This window comes from Alexandromys fortis, unplaced genomic scaffold (assembly GCF_014885135.2).
Source record: "Alexandromys fortis isolate MF-2015 unplaced genomic scaffold, M_Fortis_MF-2015_v1.1 scaffold_303, whole genome shotgun sequence".
NCBI lineage: Eukaryota > Metazoa > Chordata > Mammalia > Rodentia > Cricetidae > Alexandromys > Alexandromys fortis.
Window position 1 is genome coordinate 287,585 of NW_026068181.1, and position 26,053 is coordinate 313,637.

Here is a 26,053-nt window from a genome sequence, read left to right on the forward strand (position 1 = left end):
CCTCTACCTATGCACAGAACTCCTCTCCTTTCTCTTCGGGATGCTTTTTGTCATAAATCCTTTATCAACCTCCCCTTTGTTTTTCTTATATGCAAGCTTTTCATACTCATTTTATTTTTCCCTTAATACTATAAAGTCACTCATAAACTGTAATCTTTTAATATTAAGTAGGATTCAAACGAACAGGTCTAAAAGAGCCAAGGTCTTTGATGAATATGCTGACTACTAGATTTTTCTGAGAAAAGTATTGAAGGGGCAATGGTCACAAAGCTTTCATACTCAAAGTTCAACCTGATGCAGTATTCCTTCCAAGAAAGTAGTGTCTGATACGGAAAGCAGGTGGCGTGTCTCTGACCAAAAACAACAGACAGAAAATATAGACAAAGGAAGGCAAGAAGAAGAGTCTGCAGAAAAGGAAAAGGCAAGAAAGAATTGGGTTCTTTAGACGGTAGTGTTAATGCTGTAATTGCTAAGCTGACAAGCAAGTCTTAGGACTTGGATTTGGAGTTTCAAACACTTTAGCTCTCTTGTCTGAAAGTCACATGCACGGTCTGTATAAAAAAAGAAAGAGGGCAGCGGGCGGCCGGAACCGGACGCGCACGGCAGCGGGCGGCCGGAACCGGACGCGCACGGCAGCGGGCGGCCGGAACCGGACGCGCACGGCAGCGGGCGGCCGGAACCGGACGCGCACGGCGGCGGGCGGCCGGAACCGGACGCGCACGGCAGCGGGCGGCCGGAACCGGACGCGCACGGCAGCGGCGGCCGGAACCGGACGCGCACGGCGGGCGACGTAGCTGGCGCAGCGGCCGGGACCGGCGGGTACTGACACAGTGGCAGACAACGCAGGCGACAGGGACCAGGGCAACACCAAGAGCAGATCGCCCCAGGACAATTAAATCAAAGAGGTAGGCCTTTGGTTGGCGAGGTCCCGGGCAAACAGGGAACCTGGTTCTTTTCCTGAAGACCCGTCTGAGGGGTGAGAGGGATCTTGGCCCCTGGCAGGAGCCAGGAAACAGAACGAGGGAATTTTGCAAGAGGAGCCTCTGGCCAGCAGGGAAACCTGATCTGGTTTTAAAAGACCAATTAGAGATCGTCAATAGGAGGAGATGGGCAGGCGCCAAGGCAAAAATTCTCCCAATAAGCTGAAAAACAACATGAAAGCACCAGAACCCAATGATCTTACAACAGAAGGACTTGAACACCCTAACACAGAAGAAGTGGAAAAAATCGACTTTATGAAAGCAATAGAGTCCCTTAAACAATATGTAAAAAACACCTTTATAGAAATGGATGAGAAGTATAACAAAAAGTTTGAAGAATTGAGTAAATACGTACATGAGACCCTGGGAAACCAAGAAAAAACGAACAAACAGGTAATGGAAACAGTTCAAGAATTGAAAACTGAAATGGAAGCAAGGAAGAAAGCACAAACTGGGGACCAGCTGGATACGGAAAATCTAGGTCAACGAGCAGAGCCTACAGAAACAAGCATAATCAATAGAATACAAGAAATAGAAGAAAGAATCTCAGATTCTGAAGACACCATAGAGAAAATAAACGCACTGATCAAAGAAAACAGCAAAGCCAACAAATTCTCATCACAAAACATTCAGGAAATATGGGACACAATAAAAAGACCAAACCTGAGAATAATAGGAATAGAAGAAGGGGAAGAATTACAGCTCAAAGGCCCAGAAAATATATTTAACAAAATTATGGAAGAAAACTTTCCCAACATAAAGAAAGATATTCCTTTGAATATCCAAGAAGCATACAGAACACCAAACAGACTGGATCAAAGAAAAGCATCCCCTCGCCATATAATAATCAAAACACAAAATATACAGGTTAAAGAAAGAATATTAAGAGCTGCAAAGGAAAAAGGCCAAGTAACTTATAAAGGTAAACCGATCAGACTTACACCTGACTTCTCTATGGAAACCATGAAAGCCAGAAGGTCCTGGATAGAGGTTCTTCAAAAACTAAGAGACCATGGATGCAAACCCAAACTTCTATACCCAGCCAAGCTAGTATTCACTATCAATGGAGAAAACAAGACATTCCAGGATAAGAACAAATTTAAACAATACGTAGCCACAAATCCAGCGCTACAGAAAGTAATAGAAGGAAAATCGCAACCCAAGGAATCCAACATTGCCAACACTGACTACAATAACTCAGGAATCTAGCGAACCTTCACCAGTACAACTCAAAGAAGGGACACACACAAACTCTACTACCGAAAACAGTAAGAATAACCGGAGTAAACAACCACTGGTCACTAATATCACTTAATATTAATGGTCTCAATTCACCTATAAAAAGGCACAGGCTAAGGGATTGGATACGAAAACAGGATCCAACATTCTGCTGTTTGCAAGAAACACATCTCAACCACAAAGACAGGCATCTACTCAGAGTAAAAGGTTGGGAAAAGGTCTTTCAAGCAAATGGTCCTAACAAAAAAGCAGGTGTGGCCATACTAATTTCCAACAAAACTGACTTCAAACTAAAATCAATCAGAAGAGATCGAGATGGACACTTTATACTCATAACAGGAACAATTCATCAGGATGACATCTCAATCCTGAATATCTATGCCCCTAATATAAAAGCACCCACTTATGTAAAAGAAATATTTCTAAAACTCAAGGCAGACATAAAACCACACACACTAATAGTAGGAGACTTCAACACACCTCTCTCTCCAATGGACAGGTCAATCAGACAGAAACCTAATAGAGAATTAAGAGAATTATTGGAGGTAATGAAGCAAATGGACTTAACAGACATCTACAGAACACTCCACCCAAATAGGAAAGAATATACCTTCTTCTCTGCAGCTCATGGAACCTTCTCAAAAATTGACCATATACTCGGAAACAAAGGAAACCTCCACAGATACAAAAGAATATCAGTGTCCACCTGTGTCTTATCAGATCACCACGGATTAAAGTTAGATGGCAACAACTATGCTACCCCCAGAAAGCCGACAAACTCATGGAAACTGAACAGTCAACTACTGAACCACACCTGGGTCAAGGAAGAAATTAAGAAAGAAATTAAAGTCTTCCTTGAATTTAATGAAAATAAAGAGACAACATACTCAAACCTATGGGACACGATGAAAGCAGTGCTAAGAGGAAAGTTCATAGCACTAAGTGCCCACTTAAAGAAAACAGAGAAAGCATACATTGGGGACTTAATGGCACACCTGAAAGCTTTAGAAAAAAAAGAAGCAGAGGTGCCCAGAAGGAGTAGAAGACTGGAAATAATCAAACTGAGGGCAGAAATCAACAAAATAGAAACACAGAAAACAGTCCAAAGAATCAATGAAACAAAAAGTTGGTTCTTGGAGAAAATCAACAAGATCGACAAACCCCTATCCAAACTAACTAAACAACAGAGAGAGAACACGCAAATAAATAAAATCAGAAATGAAAGGGGGGACATAACCACAGACACAGAGGAAATCCAGAGAATCATTAGATCTTACTATAAAAGCCTGTATGCCACAAAACTGGAAAATGCAAAAGAAATGGACATTTTTTTAGATAAGTACCATATACCAAAGCTAAACCAAGACCAGGTGAATGATCTAAATAGACCTGTTAGTCGCGAAGAACTAGAAACTGTTATCAAAAATCTCCCTTCCAAAAAAAGCCCAGGACCAGATGGGTTCAACGCAGAATTCTACCAGAACTTCCAAGAAGAGCTAATACCTATACTCCTTAACGTATTTCACAATATAGAAACAGAAAAGTCATTGCCAAATTCCTTTTATGAAGCTACAGTTACCCTGATACCAAAACCACACAAAGACCCAACCAAGAAAGAGAATTACAGGCCTATCTCACTCATGAATATCGACGCAAAAATTCTCAATAAAATACTGGCAAACCGAATTCAAGAACACATCAGAAAAATTATCCATTATGATCAAGTAGGCTTCATCCCAGAGATGCAGGGCTGGTTCAACATACGCAAATCTATCAATGTAATCCACCATATAAATAGACTGAAAGAAAAAAACCATATGATCATTTCATTAGATGCGGAAAAAGCATTCGACAAAATTCAACACCCCTTTATGATAAAGGTCTTGGAGAGAATAGGGATACAAGGGTCATACCTAAATATAATAAAAGCTATCTACAGCAAACCGACAGCTAACATTAAATTAAATGGAGAAAAACTCAAAGCCATCCCACTAAAATCAGGAACAAGACAAGGATGTCCACTCTCTCCATACCTCTTCAATATAGTGCTTGAAGTTCTAGCAATAGCAATAAGACAACATAAGGGGATCAAGGGGATTCGTATTGGAAAGGAAGAAGTTAAGCTTTCGTTATTTGCAGATGACATGATAGTATACATAAGCGACCCCAAAAATTCTACCAAAGAACTCCTACAGCTGATAAACACCTTTAGTAGCGTGGCTGGATACAAGATCAACTCCAAAAAATCAGTTGCCTTCCTATACACTAAGGATAAGGAAACAGAGAGGGAAATCACAGAAGCATCACCTTTCACGATAGCCACAAAGAGCATAAAATATCTTGGGGTAACCCTGACCAAGGAAGTGAAAGATCTATTTGACAAGAACTTCAAGTCTTTGAAGAAAGAAATAGAAGAGGACACCAGAAAATGGAAGGATCTCCCTTGCTCTTGGATTGGGAGGATCAACATAGTAAAAATGGCAATTCTACCAAAAGCAATCTATAGATTCAATGCAATCCCCATCAAAATCCCATCAAAATTCTTCACAGATCTGGAGAAGACAATAATCAACTTTATATGGAAAAACAAAAAACCCAGGATAGCCAAAACAATCTTATACAATAAAGGAACGTCTGGAGGCATTACCATCCCTGACTTCAAACTCTATTACAGAGCTACAGTATTGAAAACAGCTTGGTATTGGCATAAAAACAGAGAAGTCGACCAATGGAATCGAATAGAAGACCCTGACTTTAACCCACAAACATATGAACACCTGATTTTCGATAAAGGAGCTAAAAGTATACAATGGAAAAAAGAGAGCATCTTCAACAAATTGTGCTGGCAAAACTGGATGTCAATCTGTAGAAGAATGAAAATAGACCCATATCTATCACCATGCACAAAACTCAAGTCCAAGTGGGTGAAAGACCTCAATATCAGTCCAAACACACTGAACCTGATTGAAGAGAAAGTGGGAAGTACTCTACAACACGTGGGCACAGGAGACCACTTCCTACGTATAACCCCAGCAGCACAGACAGTAAGGGCCTCATTGAATAAATGGGACCTCCTGAGACTGAGAAGCTTCTGTAAAGCAAAGGACACTGTCGCTAAGACAGAAAGGCAACCCACTGACTGGGAGAAGATCTTCACCAACCCCTCAACTGACAAAGGTCTGATCTCCAAAATATATAAAGAACTCAAGAAACTAGACCGTAAAAGGCTAATCAACCCAATTATAAAATGGGGCACTGAGTTGAACAGAGATCTCTCAACAGAAGAAGTTCAAATGGCCAAAAGACACCTAAGGTCATGCTCAACTTCCTTAGCGATCAGGGAAATGCAAATCAAGACAACTTTAAGATACCATCTTACACCTGTCAGAATGGCGAAAATCAAAAACACCAATGATAGCCTTTGCTGGAGAGGTTGTGGAGAAAGGGGTACACTCATCCATTGCTGGTGGGAATGCAAACTTGTGCAACCACTCTGGAAAGCAGTGTGGAGGTTTCTCAGGAAATTTGGGATCAACCTACCCATGGACCCAGCAATACCACTCTTGGGAATATACCCAAGAGAGGCCTTATCACACAACAAAAGTATATGCTCTACTATGTTTATAGCAGCATTGTTTGTAATAGCCAGAACCTGGAAACAACCTAGATGCCCTTCAATTGAAGAATGGATGAAGAAAGTATGGAATATATACATATTAGAGTACTACTCAGCAGTAAAAAACAAGGACTTCTTGAAGTTTGCAGGCAAATGGATGGAAATAGAAAACACCATCCTGAGTGAGGTAAGCCAGACCCAAAAAGAGGAACATGGAATGTTCTCACTCATATTTGGTTTCTAGCCATAAATAAAGGACATTGAACCTATAAGTTGGGTTCTTAGAGAAGCTAAATAAGAAGGAGAACCCAAAGAAAATCCTGAATATTTCTCCTGAATATTAAACTTCATCAGGCGATGAAAGGAGACAGAGACAGAGAACCACATTGGAGCACCGGACTGAAATCTCAAGGTCCAAATCAGGAGCAGAAGGAGAGAGAGCACAAGCAAGGAACTTAGGACTGGGAGGGGTGCACCCATACACTGAGACAATGGGGATCGGGAACTCACCAAGGCCAGCTGGCCTGGGTCTGAAAAAGCCTGGGTCAAAACTGGTCTCGCTGAACATAGCGGACAAGGAGGACTACTGAGACCTCAAGAACAATGGCAACGGGTTTTTGATTCTACTGGACCTAGTGGTTTTGTGGGAGCCTAGGCAGTTTCGTGGATGCTCACCTTACTAGACCTGGATGGAGGTGGGTGGTCCTTGGACTTCCCACAGGGCAGAGAACCCTGATTGCTTTTTGGGCTGACGAGGGAGGGGGGCTTGGTTGGGGGAGGGGGAGGGAAAGGGGAGGCGGCGGTGGGGAAGAGACAGAAATTTTAATAAATAAATAAATAAATTAAAAAAAAAAAAAAAGAAAGAGCAGTTCTGGGAACCTGTATCCCCTCTCCAAGATCCCCGGCTGCTTCTTTCAACTCTGCGCTGAGAGCTATATGATTGCATCTGGAAAGTCCCTCAGGTTCTGACCAGCTCAGGTGCTCATGGGCTTCTGGGAATACATAATATCCACAGCAGCCGTGCATGCTGGACTCAGCATCTCATCTCTCTTGGGGTTATGCCAGAGCAGAAACAATCAGAATTAGAGAAGATCTGCAAGAAGACTGGGCCTTATTCCTCATTCACAGAAGTGAGTGAAAATGACTCCCTAATTTTTTGTAGCTTGATAATAATGTATTCTTCAAATCTAAATCTTCCACTTCAATTTATGGCCAGCCCACCAGTGTGAGTGTGTATGTGTGTGTGTGTGTATGTGTTCACACAAGCACACTTCTAGTCAGTATCTACCAAAAATGCTAAATCCTTTAAACAGAACTCAAACACATAAGCTTCAACATTTAACTCGATCAGGACACATGAAAATCATGCCTGATCATGAAAGAAGCTGTTCTGAACCCTGGGGGAAGCTCTAGTACACACGGCTGGTCGGGCACAGAGTGTGGATACACATCATATCATAGAAAATGTTTTCTTAGTAAGGTGTTGAGGTGCTTCACTGTGTTCTTTTCTTCCCAGACATCTTTGGAATAACTGCTATTGGGCAAACATTAAGGTAATAGGGATTCGTAGATGAAATAAAGATGAAGAAATTAAATGGCTTGAACTTTAATCTATATTCTACTTTCTGTTCAAGAAAATATCCAACCTCTCCCTGCATAGCTTCATTTTCACCTATAAATAGATATAGTAATATATCATAGAATTACTGGAGTGATAAAAAAGAATATGAGAAAGAATTGAGCCTACTGGCTGCCGTGTAGCACTCAGTGAGGTTAGTCTTGGTGTATACATTTCTGCATTAAGTTCTAATAGGAAATGGATGCTGACTGAAGACTACAGAATGATTTACATGCTCCCTTTTGCAAATACACCTGCAGGTACATATTAAAGGAATAATGTAGAATAACAAAAGATTATTACTAGTGTAAAGTTCGATGCAGTATTAGCACTTATTTCAACATGCACAGAATCCTTTCTTGAGGAGACTGGAAATTAGTTACATATGTAGTATGCTTGACTCTCCATGAAAATTATTATTGATGTCAGCATAATAGGCAAAATATCTCTCAAAAGATGTCCCCATTTTTTAACCCATGAGTATGCTATGTTTTCTGTCAAAAGTTAATTTTACATGTGTAATTAAGATTATGGTTACTAAGATAATATTTTTGTTCTGTTACTTTTGGATGGAATTAATGATATAAAACTAAGTACATGATAGGTTCTTGAACTCATAATATGTTTTTAAAGTAAAGAAGCAAAGATACAGTACATAAGTAGAGGCTTGAGTATAGGAGGCACTCAGTGCATCTTTATCTGCAGGAGACAAATGGGAAAGCATGGGCGTTACTGAAGGCAGCTTTGAGGGAAAAGGGAAGAGAACCCCAGTCTCATAACCAAGAGGAAATGAAACATACCAGATGCCTTAAAAGTAGGTTATTCCCCATAGTTTATGACCTATAAAACATATAAGAGTCTTGTTTTAAGATACTGAGTGTAGACACATTTCTTGTGGCTGCAACAGAAAACTAATAGAGTGAGCTTAAGGCAAAAGGAAGAGGACAGACAAAGAATAAAGGATTATTTCCAGAAGATCTGACAATATAAATATAGTGGAGAGAATACTGAAGTGGGGAAAGGGTGATACAAGGGATGAAAGAGCAGGGAATTTGTTCACATTAACTTATAAGGGCTGTGGGTGGTGGCAACAGTGAGGCCAAACAATTTAGAGACTGGGGACACTTTCACCACTGCTATAAATAGAGAAAAGAAGATACACACAAACTTATTATTAGGAAATTGAGAGTATCTCTCTTTCAGCAATATTCTTCTAACACAAAATGTAAAATCATAAGCTAAAAGTGAATTTGAGATTAGTAGTTGTGGTGATTTAAGAAGAAAAACCATAATGAAATAGGGTCTAAGATAAAACTAAGTTGAAGAAAACTTGCCTGAGTTTAATTCCTCTAATAGCTATGAAAGAGGGAGTCTGGAAATGTTCAAATCTGGTATTATTATAATATTGAGTTTGTCACTTCCTTTAATCTGAATACACACGTCATCAGATTACTCTTCAATCAAAGACTTTTTTTAATTTCTTGACAACCACCTATAGTTGGATTGTTCTTTGGGCAACCAGCTTTCAAATGACAACACAGAGACTCATTATTATGAAGGCTCAGACATAGCTTAGGCTTGTATCACTATCTCTTATAACTTAAATTTATTTTAATCTGTGTTCTGCCACATGTCTTGTTACCTCATCTCTCAGTTCTGCTCATACTGCTTCCCCCACATCTGGATGATGACTCTGTTTACTTCTTCCCAGAGTTCTTTCTCTGCCCTGAAGTCCCACCTATACCTCCTGCCTAGTTATTGGCCCTTCAGCTTGTTATTATACCCAGTCACAGTGATACATTTTTAGTCAGTGTACAAATATCCCCTAACAACCACCCCCTGCAGCCCCCTTTTCTCTTCCATGCTTGTATAAAACTGTCATCAAGGGGGTTGCCTTGATGTTCTCCAACACTCAAATCCTGTGTCCTGGATTATATGTGTTCCTTTCTTGTGTGTTCATGCTTATTTGCTGAAGGCATTTCTTTTTCATGCATTATTGAAAATAAGTGAAGTAAAATCCAATGTGCTAATGCAAATATACAGAGAAATATATGGTATGATTATCAAATCAAAGGAATTAGCATATATTCACCTTTAATAATTATCTCCTTGTGGTGAGAACATTGAAACTTTTAACTCCTTTGAAATGTGTGCTGATACCTAGTTTGTACTCTACAAATAAAGCTTGCCTGAAGACCCGAGGGTAGAGCTAGCCACTAGTTAACCATGGAGATCTGGAGGTCTGTAAAGACAGACTGCAAGTGATAAAGTTGGGTGGAGAGAGGAATCTAAGACAGGAGGAGACAGGAAGTTGGCCCCTTTTCAACTAAGGAGTTAGCAAGGTGAGAGTTAGCTATGGCTTGCTCCTTTCTCTCTCTAAGCTTTCAGCATTTGCCCCATGTCTGGCTCCAAGTTTTTATAATTGAGACCAATTAGAACTTGTGTAACAATTGACACCCAACTTTACTGCACCAATTCACAGCACTCCGGAAAGTGGACCCTGCACTTCGCCTGGGCAGCACAGTAGAGTTGACCCTAATGATGGGGTACAGGTGAACTGCCACAAGAAGTTAAGTGGGAAATCTGAGCCCATACTCCATCTACCATATAGTGATGTGCACAGGGGAGGGATGCCCTTCTCACCCCTCACCACCTGTGACAGGTGAGAGAACTGGCCCCATTCTTTGATCATTGCTGCAAGGGATAAACTAACCAGGGTGATACCGGAGAAGTCACCCTGGTAGTAACAAGGGAGAGGTTGTGGGATGATCAACTCTGCAACTACCCAGGCCCAGAACCAGGGTTATGAGGTGGCCCACCCTAACATCCACCCCATCTGTGATCTGCTGGAACACACAAAAGGACCGGTCCTGCAGACCCAAAGCTGCAGGATCTCACAACACAGGGCAACAGCAGGATAACCAAGAGGAGTCTCAGTGAGAGTCCAGCATCAATAGTGTAATACAAACCAGAGGCTTCGACTCAGACCAATGACCCTTCGCCATGACACTTACAAGTAAAGATAGATGGATTAAGGGCTTACTGTGTGACCTGTGTCACACTACATCTCCCATGATGAGACTAATTTTTATTTTTATTTTATTTTTCTATTAAATTTTATTTTATTTTGGGTGAAGTTGCAAGGGCAGAAGGTGGATACGAAGGGACAGGGAAATGAATGGGATAGAGATTCACAATGTGAGAGACACAAAGAATAAATAAAAAGAAAGTTTAAAAGAGATTTACTTAAGCACATTTGACTCTGTTAATTGCTATTATTATAAACTGTAGTGCATAGGGTATATTCTAAATAAATATATAAAGTGCAGTTATAAAATATTTTAAAATAAAGTTTACTTTTATCCAGTTGTAATGTATATAGTATTTACACTATGATAAAATCTCAATATAAAATTAATCTTTAGTCAAAGCACAATGAATTTTAGAATAAGAATATTGGATGTGATAATTCAACCAGAAAGGTTATTGGCACACAGCTAGATGAGAATGTAACTATTTGTTCACTCGCTCCTCACTGTGCAGCTCTCTGATGCATTGCAGTCCCTGTGATGGAGGCGAAAGAGAAGAACAATGAACAAAGCATAGATGGAAAAAACAAATTAGCTCTATACTGAGGCCGTTAAAATCTAGTCCCTGAGAGCAGTGTGAACACGACGCAGGTAGCGAGAAGTTAGCTCCATTTGGGTTAAGATTCAGGAACGTTCAGACAAAACATTCCTTTAGACATTGACTCACACACACCATAATTTAAGAGATTTTTTTAACACTAAATTGTCTACACTTGGGACAGGTGCATACATGTCACAGGGTCATATAGCTGTCAGAAAGAACAATTTGCAGGAGTCAGCCTGCTCCTTTCACTTTGTAGATCCCCAAATTAAAAATGGGTCAAGTTTAGTGACCCATTCATTTCTTTACCCATTGGACCTAGTTACTGGCCTGCATGTTGTATTTTAAAACTCAGTACAGAATCTTGTGTTTGTTACCATTAAATAGAAATTAATAAGCATATATAAGGTATGCTTGTTGTTATATAAATGATAACTCAAATTATTTTGTTTCTACTTCAAAACAAGTCAACTAAATACATGAAAGACTGATAATTCATTTTACATGTGAAAAAAATTAAGACTCTAAAATCTCAAATTTCATTTACACTTTCTCTTATTGCAACAGTGAGAAACTCAGAGAGCTAATAAATATTTTCCAATACGAAACTCTAATTTGTTAGAAGGAAACAATGATTTATAGGTTTGTTGATTAGTTCAAATTTTATTTTCTTCTCTTAGTTACTCAATTGTTATCCCTTATTCAATCATGCTTCACTTATTCATTCATTATTAGTCTTGCAGATCCTATCTTAATGGAACAATCATGGCAAGTCTAACGTGGATGGGCAGAATGTCACAAAATTATTGCCACAGAATGGTTCTACTCTTTGAGGAGAAACATATCTATGAAACATGACAGAAAAGTCACTGAAGTTATAAGCGAAGGGCTGGCAACTTCCATGAGCAGAAACTAAATGCTAATGTACCTCTGTTCTCCCATGTGGGGAAAACACTCAAGGAATCCTAAAGTCAAAGAGATCATTGCAACCATTCAGACCTCAGGTATCACACCACTATCGCTTTAAATTTTATGGTATGGACAACACAGCCCAATGCATAGGGACTCCTATCTGTGTCTTTATCTTTTTCATGCACATTCCTGGTAGCCTCACAAAGCCACCAAGTATTTTGATATTAGCTTTTGGTTTCTCTGGAAAAATAGCATTTCATTATTGTGATGGCAAAAGTGTTGTTGGTTTTCTTGAAAACAAGATTGCTTTCTGTCTCCAAAGAAAAGTTAACAAAGTTAAGTTCTAGGTATGACCCCAATGGTGTTGGCAGGTACTAGCTTAATAATGTAGATTAAACTTCTTTCTTAGCAGTGATCCTAGGACTTTAAGCACACACCTCATGTCCCTAAGTTAATTTCACCCTGTTTTGGTGCATGGCTATCCATACTTCCAACACTAGATCACATACCATTTCTGTCTTTGCCAGAGTTACAACTTGACCCTGAAAAGCATCTTGAGAAGTCTCCTACGAATCTCCTTTGTCTTAATGGAGTAGATGACAGGATTTAACATGGGAGGCACAAAGAGATAGAGGGTAGACATGAGGATATGGACTGCATGAGGTAAGCCAGCCCCAAAACGATGCACAATGGACACACTGACCATGGGCACATAGAAGATGAGCACAGCCAAGATGTGGGACACACATGTGTTGAGCGTCTTCAGGCGCTCCTCCCGAGATGCAATGGCCAGCACTGATCGAAGGATAAGCACATAAGAGATGAAAATGAGTGCCGAGTCCAGGCCAAAGGTGAGCAGCACAATGGACAACCCATAGTGGCTGTTGAGGGAAACATCAGTACATGCCAGCTTAATCATATCCACATGTAGGCAGTAAGCGTGGGAGAGGATGTTCTGAAGGCGGCAGAACGGCAGTCTGTGCAAAAGTACTGGGAAGACCACAATGAGAACAAAACTACGGAGGACTGTTCCCAAGCCCATTGCCACAATTCGGGCATTGGTGAGCACTGTAGCATAGCGCAGTGGATTGCATATGGCTACATAGCGATCAAAGCTCATGGCTAGAAGAATGCCAGACTCTGTCCAAGAAAAAAGATGTATAAAAAACATCTGGGCCAAGCATACGTTAAAGGCAATCACTCGGGCATGGAAACAAAGGGCAGCCAGAACAGTCGGCAGAGTGGAAAGAGACACACCTAAATCATTCACAGACAGCAGGGACAAGAAGTAGTACATGGGCTGGTGCAAGCTCTGCTCCTCCTTGACAATGAGGAGGATCAAGGAGTTGCCTACAATGGAGATGGCATAGAATAAAATGAAAGGGAGTGACAGCCAGACCTCCATGTCTTCCATTCCTGGAAAGCCTGTCAGAATAAAGCTGGGAGCCTCAGAGGCATTGATCCTGAAGTTGCCCATGAGAGGACAGGGTAGTTGGTCACCAGTCAGATCGGTGCTTCATACAAGCTACAGCATGTGTCCAGTCCTGCCACGATCCCTGCAGAGGGAAAGGCAGCACACAAGGATGTTCATGACTGCACATGCATGACCTCTGAAGGCAACTGAGCTAAAAAGTTGGGAAACTCTAGCCGTGAGAAGAGGCTTCTTTTTCAGGCTCTTTCAGGAGAAGGAACTGGCAGTCTCTCCAAGGGAGCTGGCCATCTCATTCAGCCTCTTAGTAGCTCCCTGAATATGATCTTTATGGCCATTCAGTCAGCTCCTTCCACATGCTTCACACTTCATAACCACGACCTAAGATGATCTACTGGAAATTAAATTTCCATCCTGAAAAATAAGGAAATAGGTGTACAAGTAAAGGAAATAAATCACCCCAGGGTTCTTGCTAAGGAAGCTACATGACTATAATTTCAATTCTAACTCACCACAATCCCCAGTATTTTCCTATGAATTAATTTTAAAAAATCACATGCTTTCATATTCATAGCATACCATTGTTGTTCCTCTATTAGAATATCAGATTTCTTTAGGTGTAGAAGCTAATAAATGCTACCCTACACCAGCCCAGTGAGATCATGAGAGTGACAAGCCTTTCATTTTACACCCTTCACCTTTGTTTTCTTATATATGCTTTATAATCATCCATTCGAGAAAGAAACACACTTAACAATATTTTGTAACATTTCTATGGCAAACCTACAAACCTTCGGGGGGGTCTGATCAATTTCTGTGTCTCACAGATAATCATTAACACACACACACACACATCCATCATTGAACAACATACAGTTTCCATATTTACTATTCTATACAACCCTCAGGAAAGATCGTTTTCTGTGGCAGAAGCATTGTATCAGGAAATATTAATACTAAGTATCAGGAGAAAATTGCATGTTGGAGGACAAGGGTTTTGAAAAGAGTCCCAAGGATCCATGAATGAAGGGCAGATTTGCTGGGAAGCAGCATTAGTTTTGATGAGATAGGAAAGACAGACAAGAAACACTCAGAGAAACCATTAAAGTGGGATGAACCCCTGACAGCATCATGCAAAGAAAGAACACTGCTGGTTTTAGGGGAGACTGTCCCAAAGTGAACAGACTTCTTGGACACCCTAGTCTCATTACACCATGAAATACATTCCATGGTAAGGAAATCTAAAACTGCCTTCATAGAAGCCTGCTTCTGCAGAGAAAGAATAGCACTCGTATCTGATCCTGGGTAACCAGAGAGTATGCAGAGGCCTCAGTAGCCCTGCTGATGCTAGCGTCATTTCTGCTTCTTTGTAATTTTCCATGTATTTACACCAAGGAACAAAATAAGAAGAGTGAAGAAAGAAGTGACAAAGAGTTGGAAAGACAAAAATATAAAAAGAGGAGGAAAGGCTGAAATCAAATGGTTTTGTTTGTTTGCTCAATGGTGCTATTTGTTTTCTCAAGGCAGGGTTTCTCTGTAGCCCTGACTGTCCTGGAACTCTCTCTGTAGACCAGATTGTCTTCCGACTCACAGAGATTCATATGCCTCTGCCTACAAAGTACTGGGCTTAAAGGAGTGAGCCACCACCACCCAGCAAAAATGTTTTCTGTTTTTGTTTCTGTTTTTGTTTTTTTTAAAGAGGAAATAATATGAAATGGTAAGGGTCAAATGAGGAAATGAAAGATGAGAGACAAAAGATTAGGAAGATAGCAACAGCAACACTGAAAATAAGGACTGTGAGAATGACAAATAAAACCGCACACAGCTACAAGGAGCTACCTCAGCCTGCCTCATGCTCCTGGTGACCTGTGATGGGGCCTGGTGAAGGATATAGACGAACCCATATTCATGCTGAATCTCTGAGAAGCCACTTCTCAACTTCTGAGCAATGGAGAGCATACAACAAGACCTAATAGTCTTCACCCAAACACTGCTGGGAATAGGTTCTTCATCACAAGATTCTGATGTTTACTACTGTCTATTCCTGTGGGTGCCTCAAATTTCTGCGCAGAGAACATGACGGAAGTCCCTCTGCCCCCAGTGAAACAGAGCTTGCATGCACCTATTGCTTGTCCTCCTGTCTGCTGGAGTCCTGAAAACAATGTGTCAAGTCAGAATCCAAGTACCAACTCTAATAAATGATAATACACAAATATAATTCATTTTTCCTCACCTCCAGATAGACAGAGCCCTTCCTTGCAAGCCTAGTTCCCACTTTAAGACCCCTTTCCAGGTAAGGAGTAGAAACTCTACTGTAAGGCTAGCTAATGTCATAGACAATAGAAACAAATGCTTCTCAATGATGCCCTGAGTTTTCTGTGTCCTCTGAACCCCATCAAAGCTTAAGGGCATTGCCTTATTTAATCTTCACAACCAAGTTCACAGACAAGGAATCCTCCCACTTCACACGTGAGAAACTGGAGGCTCAGAAAGTCAAAACACACTCAAATTTATTAGTACCAAGTGGCAAGGCTGCTTTCAAACACAGAGCATTCGACTATTCACTTACAATTATTACAGCACATACCAGACAGACATGATAATGCAAACCTGTAATCATAGCATGAGGAAACTAAGTCAAAAGGATTATAAACTGGAGACCAATCTGGTTGAGTCCAAGGCCTTGGCTAGCATGAAAGAAATATAGCCACACTCTAAATAACTAACCCATTTTGTGTCTTCTAGTTACACTTAGTTTGCTGCAAATGACCAGAATTTACCCTCCTCTAAAGCTGAATAAGTATACTATTGTACATGTATGGTACATATTTTATTTTTCATTTAGCACCTTTTGGGGACCCGGGCTGATTTCACACCTTAATTGCTGTAAAGAGCGCTGAAACATGCATGAGACTGCATGTGTCTCCTTGTTATGCAGATATCATTCTTTTCGAAATATACTAAGATAGGGATCATAGGGTGGGTTTATTTTTAGAAATTTATGACTATATGAGTACCTGTAATAGTTCATATTCCTGTCAGGAGTAATGAGTCCCTCCCTCTCCCTAAACTCATCAGTATCGGTTGTAGAATTTTTATTAATTCTTTGAGGGTTTCATGGGGAGGCCCAAAAATGTGAGCCTATTTCCACCTTGTCTGATGGTCAGAGAATTAGGAGGTTCCTCAAAATTGATGACAGCATCAGGGTTGCACATTCTGACTCAGGATGTGGTTACTTGGTTCTTTTGACATTAAGATGGCTCGTACAGGTAGGTCCCCACCACCCTGACAGATGGTCAGAATATGCAAGCAAACTTCTGCTTCTTCTTTTGTAATAGGAGGTTACCTGGGGAGTGGCAGTTTTCAGGATACTTAGTCTAGGGTGGCTTCACTGCCTAAACAGCAGAAAGCTAATGACTTGATGTCTCAAAGTGTTAAAGCAATTAACTGTTCGAGTAGTTTTTTGTATTGTGTTAAAGAAGTCTTTTGTCGCCTCCCCCCCTTTTGTTTTTGGGGTATAAAAGCATATGGAAAATTAAACACTGATGATCTCAGTATTCACTGGAACTCCCTCCCAGTAGTATTCTAAGTTTCTGTTTTATTTTTTTTTACATGCTTTGTCGTACTCTTTACTAAATTTTCTGATCCCCATGCCCCTACCCTGGCAAGTGGTATTTTTGTCAAGGTTAGTCCCTGACAGTTTGACAGCAATGTGTTCTGATGATATTCAACTCTTTCCAGATCCACACTCCCTTCCATACTGACCTAATTTTGTGTCCTTTTTAATTCTTGGATGTGTGGTCTTCACCAAAGAGTGGATGACTTAACAGTGGCTAAACCTTAGAGAACATATGTCTCCCTCTCCCAGCAGCTAACAAATGTCAATAGCTCCATGACTAGGGGTAGGATTTTGTGTTAAACTTCTCTCTCCTTACTGAGATTTGGTCTAATTGGGGCTTGTTCAGATTTTTATAGCTGTTGCAACTTGTGTGAGTTTATGTGTGCAGCCGCCCTCCTGGATCTAGAAAGTAATCTTTAGTCATCCCCCACCTCTGTCTGTTACACTCTTTCCAAACCTTTTCTAAGTAGATCTCTGAGTCTTGGGAGAGATGTGAGATATAGATGGTCCCTTCAGAGCAGACCACTCTGCTGGTTCAGATTCTCTGCTCTCTGGCTAGTTGTGGGTCTCTATATTAACTGCCATCTGTTTTTCTGATGAGGGTTGAACAATGCATTGATCTATGGGTATAATGATATCATTAAGAGTCTATTTAATAGCTGGTTTATTTAAGTAGGGTAATAGTAGTAGATTTCCCTCTAGAACCTATGACCTGTCTAGTCACAGGTTCTTAGCCTGATAATAGTACCAGATATAGGTTACATTTTGTAAATGGAATTTAAGTCCAATCAGAGAATGTTTGCTTACTCCCAAGATGTTTGTGATTCTAAAGCACTGTGGACTTGTCTTATCTTTTATTTTGTTAAAAAAAAAAAATCAAACCACCTCTTTATATTGTCTTTATAAAACAGATGAAGAAGACTCATATCTTTTCAGGGTGCTGGGCAGGTATTGAACATTTCTGAAACAAATTATTAAGTGCTATTGAAATTAACATCAATTTTAATAATAGGTTCTTATCGTAAGTGTTCTTCTGATGTTTAATTTTCTTTGACTAAGCAAAAATATTCACAGCAATATGGAGAAATTTGGCTCCCCTTAGCTGTCACTTATGACAGCTCTTGGACTCTTCCCTGGTTTACTGCTTCCACAAACAGACACCTGTCAGTCAAATAGCCAGCCAGCTAATCAATGTGCTAAATGTAGAGTAGGGAGTAAGTGCAGGGTGGAGATAGACAGAGATGTTTTCTGGAATTTATCATTCTTATAAAACAGAACAAAATGAAAAACACGTATCAAAAACTGTTTATAGTTTTTATTACATTACACTATTTCTGCCTTGTTCAGACATAAGTCACTGATTATGAAGCATACAACAAATATAAATTTTAAACACATGGTTTTCCTTCTTAGTCATATGTATTCAGATAGTTCACTTATTTGTTTATTTTTATATGAATATGTGCATTCTTGGGTGAGTTTATGTACACTATGTAGTATCTGCAGAAAACAGAAGAGGCAGTATGATTTCCTGTACTGGAGATTATAGACAGTTAGGAGCTACTGGATGTGGGTCCTGAGAACTGAACCCAAATCTTTGGCAAGATTAGACATGCCCTTTCTGAAAATATTAATAATTTTAAAGTATATTTTGTGAAATGAAGGCTAATGGACAGGGAGCATGCACATGTCCCTGATAATCCCTTAAAGATGGCTTGTGTCCATGGAAACCATAACATGCAGCACATAGGAAAGGAGACAAAAGAAGGAAAGAGAAGAGAAAATGAGCATAAAAATTGGCAACCCTGCAGAAGACATGGAGGAAGGATTGTAGAACTCAGTGACGTCAAGGATACCATAAGAAAGCCCACAGGACTAAATAACATGAGCTCATAAGGGTTCACAGAGACTGAACCAACAACCAGGGATCCTGCATGGGACAGACCTAGGCCCTCTGCATATACTGCAGTTGTGTAGTTTGGTCTTAGTGTAGAACTCCTAGCTGTGGGAGCAGGGAATAGCTCTGACTCTGTTGCCTGATTTGGGAACCCATTCCTCCTGCCTGATTGCCTCATCCAACTTTAGTGAAGGAGAAGGTGCCTGGTCTCACTGTAGCTTGATACACCATGACTGGTTGATATCCATGAAATCTTTATCTAAAGAGAAACAATAGAGGAAGAGTGGATAAAGACAGGGGGAGGACTGGGAAGAGGGGCAAGAGGGGAAGTTTTGGTTAGGATGTAAATATGGGGAAAAAATGCAGAAATGTTGCTCAATATTTTCAGCCTAAATCCCCATCATGGTAAACCTCTCTTATTCCTTTTTTTTTTTTATTTTCAACACTTCCTTATTATTTTCCTAAAAAGTTGAAACCATGGATCAAATCCTTCGAGCAAGTCCTCTGAGTTTTAGATTTGAGTATATCCCAATCTATACTCAACCACATCCAGACCCGAAATAATCACACAGAAACTCTATTAATTAAAACACTGCCTGGCTAATAGCTTATGCATATTTCTAGCTAACTGTTATCTCTTAAATTAACCCATTTCTATTATTCTGTGTATCACTACAAGGTTGTGGCTCACCTGGTAAAGTTCCATCTGTTGTCTGTTTCCTTTGGCAGCTACATGGTGTCTCTCTGACTCTGCCTTTTTTCTCCCAGGATTCAATTTAGTTTTTCTTCCTAGCTCTATTCTGCCCTGCCACAGGCCAAAGTAGCTTCTTTATTAACTAATGATAATAAAATATATTCACAGAATACAGATGGGAGTCCCACATCACACATTCTCAAGAAGATATACATTGCATAGATACTCATTATTCAATTAAAAACTATTCATGGAATATTTTAATGTTATATCTAATCTTAAAACAATTTAGTCCCATAAAATATTTATCAATAGGGGGCTGGAGAGATGGCTCAGAGGTTAAAAGCACTAGCTGCTCTTCCTGAGGTCCTGAGTTCAATTCCCAGCACCCACATGGTGGCTCAGAGTCATATGTAATGAGATCTGGTGCCTTCCTCTGGCATGCAGGTGTACATGCAAGCAGAACACTGTATATATAATAAATCTTTAGAAAAAAATATTTATCAATATACAGTTTTTCCTACAACAAATTATATGGAAAAAACACGGTGAGAGATAACAAAATTAACTAACTTCTAGTTTTTACATGTTTCATATTTATTTACTCATGAAATAACACCCAACTTATTCTACATATGTTTATATAGTATATTACTTATTGTTCTGTTGCTGTGATAAAACTCCATGACCAATGGCATCTTAAAAGAAAGTTTATTTTGGTATATGGTTCCAGATGAACAAGAGTCCATGTTGGACAATTGAAGGCATGGCACCAAACAGCAAGCATAACATCAAGAGTAGGAAGCTGAATGCTCATATCTTCACAGGCATGAAACAGAGAGAGAAACCTGGAAGTAGGCACGGATTCTTAATCTTAAAGTCTGCCCACAGTAGTATACTTCCTCCAGCAAGGCTGCATCACCTAAGTCAGCAGCAGCAGCAACAGGGGCCACATGTTCAAACCACTACACACAGGTAAGAAAGATCACTGGTGATTGATAAGCTATTTTTGTTCACTCCAAAACTAGGCTCTGTGCTCTGGTTGAGATGCCTAAGGTCTACATTTTTTCTTTGCTAGTGAGCAATCTGTTTATCTCCGCCATGAAGAGGCCTTGAAGGCAGCCTGGAAGAGCAATCTGAAAAGGGATTGATGTTACCATTCATATCTTTCTTTTGTAGTATCACTCAAACCCCTAACTTTTCATTAGCAACAATAGCTGATTTTTCAATTTCTTCGTTGTAGTCATCCTCCTCACACCAGCACACCACACGCTTCCACAGAGTCTGGAGTGCAGGCTTCAGACACCCAGAGTTCCTAACACTGTTGCTGACCTCTAACTATGGTACACATCCTACATGGCAGAAGCAAGAGTCATTCCCACTGAATTTGTTTATATCAACCACATTCTTCCAGTGTACTGCTTTACATAAATAAAATTAAGAGTGACTGAATGTGAACTGTATTCAGTTTCATTAATGTTGGACACGTAAAGTAATTCAAAAGAAAAGAGGAAGCTGTATTCATCTAACTAGGGAAAATGTTTTCTGAAATGTTTGTTCATATGTACAATAACTGATGAAATGAGAAAATTAATTTTCCTTTGTGAGTGGTTATCAATTAGAGATAGTTTCTGGCTTAGGGATGGAGGCTGGTTTTATTTCCCCTCTCAGACCTGTGTAGGCCCCATGCATGCTGAATGCACATATTTTTATTTTATGTTTATGGATATTTTGCATGCATATATGACTGTGTGCCATGTGCATGCAGTGTCTTCAGATGTCAGAAGCAGGCATCATATTCCCTGGAACTGAACTTACAGCTGTGAACCACCATGTGATTTCTGGGAATCAAACCCAGGTCTTCTGGAAGAGCAGCCCGTACTCTTAACTGCTGAACCATCCTTCCTGCCCTTTGACTGTGGAATTTTAAGCAGCATCTGGTGGCACAAGGGCACTCACCACCACTGACTGCTATTACTCTATTCACATAAATCTTTCTGCCTGAGCACAGAATTCTGGGGAACCACAGTAACTGGGCACTCAAGAAAACTCAGAATGAAAGAAAAAAAATGGAAGCAAGGAAAGAAGACAGACCAAGACCAGGACAGAGAATAAAGAACAGACAAGAGTTAATTTCCACTTCCCTTCAAAAGTTACTGCAATTTTTTTCCTCACTCAATTCTTTCCTCATTTATCAACTTCTCATTTTCTTTCTCCCTGAAGAGGTACACAGCAGGTCCCCTCAGAGGAGGACATGGAGTCTTTCCTCCTGAGCATTGCAGAATGAATCAATAAATAACCTCACTTAATGAGTCATGTGACCAAAGCAGAGCAGAATACAGGCTGAGCGGAAGACATTCAGAGAATTCCGAAAACTTTAAAAGGGGCAGACAATTCAACAAGAATAACCCTGAGTCTCCTCACTCTCTCAAGCCACACCCATCTGAATTTGCAAGGACACCCACCTTCCACTCCAGCAAAGCTTCAAACACAGGTACACACCTGCTCAATTCGCTGTACCTCTTCTTTCTCTCTCAACAACTCTGCATTTATGTAATACATCTCAGAGCGGCTGTGAGCCCACACAGGACTGCAGGGATCAACACTCTACCAAAATGGATGCCCCCTGCACAGGTATGTTTCTAAAATCAGATTCCAAAACAAAACTGTATTTGATTTAAAGAAAGAAAGAAAAACCTCTCAGAGTTACAGCACTTGTGGTGTCTGAGTTTGACTAAACTGCGTTTGTCTAAGCAAGATCTCAAAAACTCAGAGTGATTCTTAAACAGCTGGGGCACATTTGGAAGAGGCCCCAGCTGTGAAACCAAGTGAGACGCTAACTCAATATGCCTTCATACTGTGTTTGTACTCTGTCCCCATCCTCTCAGCCACAGATGCTGACAGAGTAGCAGATTTCTCACAACAATAGTTGGAAATCCTGCACAGGTATAATGCTGAGCCAAAAAGAGGGGGAGGGAGTGTGTAGTGATTCCAGCTTGCCAGATTCTACCACGACAGACCAGTACCAGAGTAAGCCAAAACCACCCAGTGTTATCCCTGGAAATCTCAATGCAAGTAGGAAGAGGGTCCAAAGTTCAGACACGGAGTAAAGTTCAGACATTAGGAAGCAACAAGGAATAAAATGGTTTCCTTGGAAGTGATAGAAAATTAAATATTGACATTGGGTGAAAAGTCCCAACTCAGAATCTGGATATATAAAACCAAGTTTAAGTCCTACAAGAAACATTGAGTCCACATCAAATAGGCGAGAATTTAAAGACGGCTAAGCAGCATAATAGTGACAGAAGTGCCCTGGAATATTAACTGAAATAAGAAAAAATATATAGAAGGGGAAATAAAGAAAACTGAAAATGATGTGGGTGGGGATATGGGTGAGGAAAACGAAGAAAAATCCATCTAAGGGAACAGGCTAAAAGACTCTAGATAATACACAAGACTTTTCACAACATGAGTCAGGAAGTATTCATTTAGGAACATAAACACATATCTTGTGCTGACTATAAGAGTAGCATTGATGAATAATAGAGGTAATATCAGAGGCTTCAAGGGATTCTTGAGCAAGTGACAAACTATTTTCTCAACCTACGAATGTGTGAATGACCCTGATACATAATATTGCAGGGCAGGCATGCCGTCACCCCTTGGATAGAGCCCTTCATGTGCCAAGACGGACGTCAACCTCCAATGTAAGTGACAGTCTCCCAGTCACTTTCTTCCTGACTGGGATCCCAGGGCTGGAGTTTGCCCACCCCTGGATTGCCATCCCTTTCTGTGTCATGTATCTGGTAGCACTGCTTGGTAATGCTGCCCTCATCTTTGTCATTGGGACAGAGAGTGCGCTTCATGCACCCATGTACCTCTTCCTCTGCCTTCTCTCACTCACTGACCTCGCTCTCAGCTCTACCACTGTACCTAAAATGCTGGCCATTCTGTGGCTCCATGCTAATGAGATTTCCTTTGGCGGATGCCTAACCCAGATGTTTTGTGTCCACGCCATCTATGCTCTAGAGTCCTCAGTTCTCCTTGCCATGTCCTTTGATCGATATGTGGCTATCTGTAACCCTCTAAGATATACAACCATTCTCAATCATACTGTCATAGGCCAAATTGTCTTTGCTGGGATAGTCCGCAGTGTAGTTATTGTGTCCCCCTTTATCTTTTTGCTGAAGCGACTGCCCTACTGTGGTCACCATGTCATGGCTCACACATACTGTGAACATATGGGTGTTGCTAGGCTTGCCTGTGCCAACATCACTGTCAACATTGTCTACGGGCTGACTGTGGCTCTGCTGGCCATGGGCCTGGACTCAGTTCTCATTGCCGTCTCCTATGGTTTCATCCTCCGGGCTGTCTTTCGTCTTCCATCCCGTGATGCTCAACGCAAGGCTCTGAGTACCTGTGGCTCTCACTTTGGTGTCATTCTGGTTTTCTATATACCTGCCTTCTTCTCCTTCCTCACCCACCGCTTTGGTCACAACCAAGTTCCCAAGCATGTACACATCTTCCTGGCTAACCTCTATGTGCTGGTGCCTCCCGTGCTCAATCCCATTATCTACGGAGCAAGAACCAAGGAGATCCGGAGTCGATTTGTAAGACTGCTTCATTTGGGAAAGGACTTGGTATGAAGTGTAAGCAGAGGTTGGAAACAAAAATAAAATATTCTGGGTATTATATTATCAAATCTCTGGAAGGAAGAGGATTGACCAGATGAAGTGGAGACTTAATGCTTTTATTAAACAGATCATTTTTTTTCACTGGGGTTTTGAAGGAATTCTGAATTTGTCCAGAAGAATGATATTTTCACTCTTCTCTCAAAAGTAATGTCCTGGCTAGCTTTATGTCAACTTGACAGAAGTTATACGAAAGGCAGGAACCTCAGTTAAGGAAATACCTCCACAAGATCCAGCTTTTCTTCATCTGTGACTGATGGGGGAGACACAAGACCATCGTGGGCGGTGCCACTTCTGGGCTGATGGTCCTGGGTTAGCAAGCTAGGGGAATCAAGCCAGTATGTGCACCCCTTCCCTTCACGGCCTCTCCATTAGTTCCTGCCTGGCCAGAGTTCCTGCCCTTGCTGCTGTTGATAATGGACTGTTATATGGAACTGTGGGTGAAATAAACCCTTTCCTCCCTGAGTGGCTTTAGCCTTGGTGTCTCATCACAGAAATAGTAACCCTACCTAAGAAAAGTGGCTACTGCTTACTAAAGAAGGCAGCTGCCAGCCTTATGAAAAGACTGGGGTTTGTGAAAGGGACACTCTCCTGTGAGTTCAAGTAGAAAATAAAAACGAGTTTAGAATGAATTTGAATCTGAGTTCTGCCATGTTACCCCTTCAGAGAGCAGTCACAGTCCAAAGTGTCCAATCAGAGTGCCTGAACTTAAACTTTTCTACTCACTGATTGTGTAGTTGTGGACAGGACACTCAGTGCCTATGTGTCTTAGCTTGGTCAGTTATTAAATGGAGGTATTAGCATCTAACTCATATTAGGGCATTAAATGTATATGTCAATAAGTGTAGGAAATGTTTTAGGGTATTGCTTGTAAAGGTTCAATAAGCAGATAAAATTAAGAAGTTTTGCTGTTTCTCTAAACATTAGTAGGAACTTCTTTACCTCTTTTTTAACATTATTGTATTCCACAGAGTTATTGTGGTAAGTACATTATAGAACAAATATGTAATATGTAAATGGTGTTTAAGGTGTAATTGAAGCCTAATGAAACTGAATATCCTCCCATTGTTCCTGCAGTCTTCTAGTTTGAGATCTAGTTCATTTCAGTCCTAAAGTTGCCCCTTATTAACATTCCAGGGAACTGAGTCAGACTCGATCAGTTATCTCAGTTCTAAAACTTACAGGTTCACCTACACTGTTCAAACAAGATGACAGCTAATATTTGCACTTAAAATAAGATGATGTAATTCAGGAAAACACCTAAGGTTACACAATGACGTAGACAGTATCCTGTTTATTATCTAGTCTTTTGTGATAAAAAAAAAATAATATAAGCTCTGGAACCTGGTGACTGGAAGCTTAAATCTCAGCTGCTTGATCTTCTTGCTGCATGATTCAGGACATCTCATTTAACCAGCCCCACCTCAGTAAATGCTTATTGTGGTATCTTGTGTTGTTATTTCGGGCATAAGCTAGCCAAGCGGCCGGGGTGTTGGGGACGCAGCCCCGCCGCTCCTTATTTCAACAGATAGCGCCCAGACCTGTGGACAACTGAATCCACAGAAAGCCTGAAAAAGCTTGGGAAAGAGTAAAGCATGTTTTCTTGGAAGCAGCAGTTTCTCGGGTCTCCTCTGCTTGTTAGAAGCAAGCAAGCACTCTCATCTAAGAGAGGCTTCCTGACTCAGCTTCAGCTGCAAAACCCTGCAGCTCATTAAGAGGTCCTGCCAC

The 26,053-nt window shown here is 40.6% G+C and overlaps 2 protein-coding genes across 2 annotated transcripts in view; one reads left to right on the top strand and one right to left on the bottom strand.

Moving 5' to 3' along the window:
- Window positions 1-12,524: 12,524 nt before the first annotated feature.
- On the bottom strand, window positions 12,525-13,472 carry LOC126492656 (olfactory receptor 51I2-like). Its single transcript, XM_050129199.1, has one exon. The coding sequence runs from the start codon at window positions 13,470-13,472 to the stop codon at window positions 12,525-12,527; it is 948 nt and encodes a 315-aa protein (XP_049985156.1).
- An 8,777-nt stretch (window positions 13,473-22,249) lies between these two features.
- LOC126492622 (olfactory receptor 52D1-like) overlaps window positions 22,250-26,053 on the top strand; it is an 11,169-nt gene continuing 7,365 nt past the window's right edge. The window contains exons 1-2 of the mRNA XM_050129153.1: window positions 22,250-22,268; window positions 23,277-24,244. Of these exons, the coding sequence (XP_049985110.1) occupies window positions 22,250-22,268; window positions 23,277-24,244 (987 nt within the window). The remainder of the gene's footprint in view (window positions 22,269-23,276; window positions 24,245-26,053) is intronic.